Below are 7275 nucleotides of genomic sequence, written 5' to 3' on the forward strand. Positions count from 1 at the left end.
CCTGGTCTTTCTAATACAATTAGAGATATCTTCAGTTTCTGTGACGTCACTGGTTTCCTAAATAGTCTTAAATCATTGATTAGGTGTTTTTGTTGTTGCATGTTTTATAAATAAGCCTGGTGAACTACAATTTCGTCCCAAATTACACTTCTGTACGATAGGGCCCTATTATGAATGGCATGCTATGGTTTTATCAAAAATAAAAAAATTAGATGTGGAAACACTATTTATGGAGGGTGGGAACCCATCCATCCATCTTATTCCGTCAGGGTCGGCCTATCTCGCCTAACTGTGGCAGTCTAAGTGCGGGGGGGTCATCCTGGAAATGTCACCAGTTTGTCACAGGGCAGGTGAGAACCCAAGAAGACTAAATGTTTAAACTACAAGAATTAGGTTTATTTCATTTAATTGTGTCCTGTACAATGACAAGAAAGCTTCTTCTTGGTCTAAATGACTCAGATAGTCTTTCAGGAAAGCATTAGTTTGAAGTGATAAAACCTTACCTAATCATATTAACGCACATTTAAACGGTGATTACTTTAGGTTTATCTCCTCCTAGCCGTTAAATGGCAGACTCATGCTCGCCTGCTCTTGTTATGTATTGCCGGTTTCTAGCTCCAATTTTAGAAAAAAGTAACTTAGCTGTCCAGAAAAATGTAGCAACCTTCTGAGTCCCTTTGCTTCCTTAAGTTGATACCATCGCTCAAAAGCTTGACTGATGTTTCTTTTTTTGCTTATGATATTATATCTGATATTATACTATTTGTATTGGTGCCGAATCCTTCCACATTGTCATTGTCTTTGGGATCTTAAACAAACTGAAACATTTAGGCCTATATATATTATGAAAAATTTGGAAAACAAAAAATAAATAATAGAACAATGATATTTATATATTTATATATTATTTTTTTGTCAGTGAAATTAATACTTTTTTTCTGCACCCATCTAGTTGTTCTGTGGATTAATCGTTTTTTTTTTTTTTTATGTAATCATTTTCATGAAAAATCTGAAGCTATGACCATTATTTTTTTCCAAATTATTCCCTGTAACACGTGTATACATACTAATAAAACATATCCACATAGTCATATTTTTACATCACAAAAAAGTTGGCAATTAAAAAGGGGTGTGTACACTTTGAGAGCCATATTAATAAAGAGATTGGGGCTGATTACTGTGATCTTAAATATTAAATTATTTGGAATAAATTGTGATGAATTATAAGACATATTGAATATTTTGGAAAATATTTTAGCATTCCTTCAGGGTTTCAGAAGGGTATATAACTAGCCTGTATGAATATGTATAAAATTTATTCATATAATACTCTATTATAATTAATCATGATTTATTTTCTATTGTGCATTAAAAAAAAAGTTATGCTTTGCTTATTTTTTGTTTGTGTTAGGTTATGTGTCTCGCTGCTGCAGTGATTCAGATGACTCAACAGATGACGATGACCCTATGGATTCCCAGAGTTACAAAGGCTCAGATCACACAAGCACAGACTGGGAAGAAAGGAGAAGAGAGGAGGAGGAAAAGAGGAAAGATGAAGAAAGAAAAGAGAGGGAAGAACATGAAGGCAAACAGGAAGTAAAAATAATAGTTACAACAGAAGGCAAGGAAAATGAAAGCGAAGAGGAAGAAGGTGCAACAGGAAGTGGTCTTCGTAAATTTAATGTTGTTGATGAAGAAATGAACCTGGAGACCAGCTGGTACCACACTGACCTAAGGGTCACTAGTAGCTTCTCAAGCTTGTCCAGCAGCTCCTTGAGCACTGCCCTGGAGGAAAGCAGTGCTGCAGCCAAAGCCCCTTCTCGCTTAGACGCTCTTCGCGGGTCAAGCCCATGCGAAGATCCTTCAAACTTGAGCGTCCACCACCCCTACCTACTTGATCCAAAGCGTCAAGGGCCCCTTCGACCCACAAATCTGAACTACCGTGGCAATGATAACTCTTTCCTCTGCTTTGCTGAACTCTCCAAGGATGATTTCTTGCCAAGTCCAGCAGGCGCTACAAGTGAAGATGATGATGAGGAAGAGGAGGAGGAGGAAGAGGGAGACCTGGGCATCCATCAACTCAGACGCATTTCTAAGATTCCTAGTTCAAGGGATCTGAGAATGATTGACAGCACACCTTTTGAAAGATTGCCCATTAAAAGAAAGAAAAAGATTCCCCCCAAAGTTCCATTAAGAACGAGTTCTATTCCTGGTAATAAATCTGCACAAGCCGAGCATCGCTTGTCTAAAGATGAGGACGGCCTTTTTCTTACTCCCTCACCCAACCCAAAACCAGCTCTTTTGTTAAAGGACAATGTCTCAGAATCAGAAGATGAGTTTTTTGACGCACAGGAGAGATTTACTCCACCAGTTCCAGATCTGTCAGGTTAGTTTGAGTAAGACAATTGCATATCACATTCTTTGAAAAAGTCTACTGACCATGTTGGCACCATATATTTTAAATAATCATATTATGAACAAACTTAGAATTATTTGATTAAAAGTGATTGAAAACTCAATGTCTATGAAATATTGTCACGCTTTAGCTCTTTTTTGATCTTTCTTTTCTCTGTCTTTTAAAGATGCTGAACTGGCTGATCGGAAAAATGCTAATCGCTTGAGTGGAACCTGGAATAGTCTTCAATCTGTCTCAAGAAAAGAACCACCATCCCCCCTTGCTAATAAACCTCGATCCCCTAAAATAAAAAAGGAATCTGAGTTGCTAAAAGACTCTACAAATCAACTTTTTCAACATCCATCCAGTCCCTCAAAGCCGTCTCAGAAATCTGAAGCTAAAGTGAAACCACCACTGGCACCTAAACCCCAACTACCTCCCAAACCTCAGATGATTCCTCCCAAGTCACCCCAACATGGACGATCATATGCCCAGTGCAATGGGGATGCTTCTGGACGTTTGTCTTCTGAACTTTTGGAAATGGAGCCAGATACAATGGAGTTCAAGTCTGTCACATTGGGTGGATTGCCTGTCTCCTCTTCAATTATTACAGCAGTGAGATGTTACAAACAGCCTGTAACCAACACAACGCCACAAAATGAGGAAAACACTATTAAAAAGGAAATCTTACAGAAAAACAAAAATCTTGTGTGTGAGAATGGGTTACAGGGTATTCCTAATGACAATAAAATTATTGAAGATAAAAAAGAAACAGAAAAGGTTGATGAGAACGTCAATGGACCTAACATTTTAACGAAAGGTCCACCCAGCTCCCATTCTGTCCAACGCTCTAATTCAGGGACAAAGCTTGCTGTTCCCCCTCCAGTTCCCCCCAAACCTACATGTTCTAGCAGTTTTCATCCTTTATCGCTACCTGCTAGCTCCCCTGTCTCTCCTACTGATCCAAATAAAGGGATTTTTAAGGATACAGTCAGTACACCAAATGGAATCCACCCTTGGAGTAGTCGCAATGGCAGCATCCAGTCAGGGCCTAGGAGGGTTTCTCTGAGCCATGAGAGCCTATCACCTAAAAATGCAGATGCACCACTCACAATTACCACCTCACCCTCCTCTGTGGATTGTAAAGGTGTTGGGGGCCTTGAAAGCAAAGAGCCTGGTCGATCTGGTTCAGGATCCGATCTGAGAACTAGCTCTTCTAGTTTGGGAGGAAGACTACCAGCTTCTGCTCTGAGAGGAAGGATCCAGTCTTTGCCCTGGTACATGACTCGTTCCCAAGAGATTCTTGGAAATTTGGACTATCCCTCAACAAGTTCTATCAATGGAGACACCTCTGGTTTTGGCTCTGGTTTGTCTGTTGCAAGTGGCCTATCAGACTTAAATAAAACCCCTGTCAAGGACACGGATACAGTTGCATCAAAATCAGGAAGTAAAGGAAGCATCTTAGATGATGGAGCAGAGGTTGTCATCGCAACCATCAGACAGGCTCCAGAGGTAAGTTCACATATGAAAAAGGCAAGTGGAACAAATGGCTCACACCCAAATCTGAGTTTCAGAGATATAAGTCCACATAGTGGCTGTGTTTCTTCAGAGCAGCCACAGTCACGAACTCACTCAGCTGTGGGGCTGGGTGGTGTAACAAGCATGCAGATTGGAGGCGACTCCCCAACCTCCTCTGGAGCAGACACTACTCCTCCACAGCAACATCGGGAGTCTTGTGGTTGTCACACCGTTTATGCCAACTGTTTTAGTGGAGACACTGAGGAAGGGGTGAGCTTTGATGAGGAACTTACTGTTTATGAATTCTCTCGCCGTATACGCCCCAAACCTGCTCAAGCATCTTCTCCAACCACACCTGCTCCAAAACCCAACATTCTCTCACTTTTGAAGGACAACCCTCGACCACTGTCTACCTTCTCCACTGCATCCTCTGAACTGAGTCCACTCGTTTCGTGTCCAGTTTCCCCTACAGTTTCACTCAGTGGTCGTCTGCGTTCCCTTTCTAACAAGAACTATGGGGGGCTAAGGGGTGGTTTTGCCTCTCTGCGTGAAGACATAGATCAACTTCTTCTAGTATTAGACAGGGACGGGCTTGACCAGCCTCAGCAACACTCAAAATTGGAGACCACAGACCTAAATCACAATGGAACACAAGACAATATGGCTTCAGGTAAAAGTTGCACAGGGGTAAGTCCTGTCATCATGACAGAGCCTGAAAAAAGTCTTCTCCAGGCAGAGGCTCGTCGACTAGCATCTGGATGCCAGCGAGCGACACGTGTTGGTTGGGCTCCGGATGAGGCTCTGCGTTCTTTAACTACTAGTTTCAGCGCCCTGGTTCAGCTGTCAGCTGCCTGCCTGAAAACAAACCCCTGTCCTGGTTGTGAGGTCTGCAATAAAGCAAGACTAGTTGACAAAGATGAGGACGATGATGGCCAGCAGCCTATGGAGAAGTTGAAGGAGATAGTTGGTCTGTATAGAGAGTTTGTCGGGGCGGTTGAAACAGCTGGGACTGGCGGTGTTAATGGTGGTAGAAATGTGGGGTCTGGACAGAGTCAAGGGGAGGAAGATGGCGTAAGGCTGCTAGCCAAACGCTGCACTCTGCTCATCTCATCCGTATTCGCGCTCACACAACTTTTCCGGTCACGCACACTGGAAACCACGGACACACCTGGCCGTGTACCTCTCAATTTTTGACCCAAACATTAAGACTCATAAAACAATGGACTTCAGAACTGAGACGAGGAAACTGCACAGAACAAATTGGTTTGTTACTCTAGTATTTTTGTACAAGTGCCATGCACACAACACAATACACATACTGACACCTCACATAATCCTAGAGGAGAGATGTCTGCCTCTCTTTGTAACACATGTGGACTATGCATTTGTAGATATGAATTTTATAATTACTTTATTCTCTTATTTTATGATACAACACCTGTATGTATGTGCTAAATATCCATGTACGTATTTATGTATTTATTTTTTACAATGGTTGCACCACTATTTGTCATGTGCAGATCTCTGGTGAGTAAAACCTAAACAAATGGATGTCACTGGATTTTTTAATTTTATTTTCTCCGTCTCTGAGACAGTATTATGTTATCCTTTGCTGCTTCTAAAAACAATCTTCGCTCTACAAGGTGTAATCTGTAAATTGTCTATCTAAGTTTATTGACTAGTACATTTACTTACAACACAGAGAATATACTTTGTTACAGTTTTGAACTATAGTAATTAACCGTTATTTTTTTTGTATGTGCAAGGTTTACACCTTTTTTAAGGGTTTGATTTATAAACCTTCCAGTCTCAAATAAATGTGGTACCAAACTCTACCATTATACAGCAGGGAGAGCACTTTTGACTGTTACAGATTGCACCTTTTTGTGAGACATAACCTTTTATGAAATGTTTTTATTTTGTCCTTTTCCCTGTCCAGATTATTCTGTGTAGTTTCTTGGTATTATTCCCTTTTCCCACCTGTATGCAGTATTATAACATTGTTATTGTTTTCATCCAGATGTCTACATTTATATGTTTTCTGGATATGTGGGGATGGGGGCTTAGGCAGTGAAACAGTGGACCTTATTTATGTAGTTGGCACAAGGGTGACTGTTAAACTCTGTCCAGATGTAGCAAAGATCCAAAGTCTTAAAACCACTGAGCCAGAACTGTTCCTGCTTTGGATTCCTCTTTCTAAAACACTTTATCAATAACAAACTGAAGGATTTACTGACAGTGGTGAGAAATGAAGAAATACATCTGTGTCCTACCTTAGTTTATGCCTATGCAAACATAAACTCCTTAGCCCATGCACACTATTGTATGCTGATTTTATCGTTTTCAATGTGAGCATTAAAACAAACAACAGATGCATTATATTTCTGTGAATATAATGTGCATTTTCTTTGTTTAAAATGTTGGATTTTCATCTTGCTTTGTGGAAACTGCCTGCATTACGACTTGCAACAATATGCAAAGCTGCATGATATTTGCAACCGTCAATGTAAAGACTCCTGTCTGTAATGATCTCTGTGAATCGCCGCTAAAATTATTACATTGCTCTATCATTTGATGTAGCGTTCGCTAATCAGCTCGCCATTTATAAGACACGCTGCCAAGTCCTGGATGAGCCATCCACCATGAAGGATTTACTCGAGCCACTTTTGAAAACAGGAAGGTACTTAAGACTAATCAGTCAGTAGCTGCTCCTGTAAATATGATAAGGGGATTAGACGAATTAAGGCTGTTTAACTGTGTATAGGTGGCTGGTGAGGAGAGGTATTTCTTTTTTCCAAAATGACAAGGGAAAACTTTGTGAAGGGTATGAAGGTAAATCTACTATTTGAGACTTTCAGCTATTGTCTTCAGGTAGCTTTACCCATGACTGCACTAACAAACCATTCTGTGATGTTCCAAGTGTTTTTGCCTTCTTTTGTTCATCAGACAGGCTCACAGAACAATGAGAGTCTGTTACACTCTTCTGTCTTCATGCACAAAAGTTCCTATAAAACATGTTTCTACCCAGGAGATCCCATTTCCATATTTGCATCCAACATAGCCAATGTAACAAAATGTGTACTCTTTGGGAATAAATGACACACTGACCTTAACTGTCTTTGTTTACTGGGTGTCTGTGTCTGCTGGATGTGTGTAATAGATCAATAAGTGACTTCAGGTAACCCTGTTGAAATAATAGGTCCTGTTCATAGACCTAAAATATTATTGATTGCATTGCAAATTAAAAACTAAAAGCCAAATTGCTGCAGTTTAAAATGAAAACAAAAAGCCTTTGAGTGAGAGCTTACAGTATTACTGTGTCCTTTTGACATGTCTAAACCTGTAATGCAGTTAATGAGGAT

The 7275-nt window shown here is 40.3% G+C and overlaps 1 protein-coding gene across 4 annotated transcripts in view; it reads left to right on the top strand.

The window, feature by feature from the left end:
* Positions 1 to 7037, top strand: part of frmpd1 (FERM and PDZ domain containing 1) — a 35654-nt gene extending 28617 nt beyond the window's left edge. For all 4 annotated transcript variants that reach the window (XM_015380262.1, XM_015380265.1, XM_015380264.1 and 1 more), the window contains 2 exons: positions 1412 to 2386; positions 2583 to 7037. In XM_015380262.1, the coding sequence (XP_015235748.1) occupies positions 1412 to 2386; positions 2583 to 5107 (3500 nt within the window). In that variant the 3' untranslated portion in view covers positions 5108 to 7037. The remainder of the gene's footprint in view (positions 1 to 1411; positions 2387 to 2582) is intronic.
* Positions 7038 to 7275: the final 238 nt, after the last annotated feature.

Source organism: Cyprinodon variegatus, unplaced genomic scaffold (assembly GCF_000732505.1).
Source record: "Cyprinodon variegatus isolate N-32 unplaced genomic scaffold, C_variegatus-1.0 Scaffold210, whole genome shotgun sequence".
NCBI classification, from domain to species: domain Eukaryota; kingdom Metazoa; phylum Chordata; class Actinopteri; order Cyprinodontiformes; family Cyprinodontidae; genus Cyprinodon; species Cyprinodon variegatus.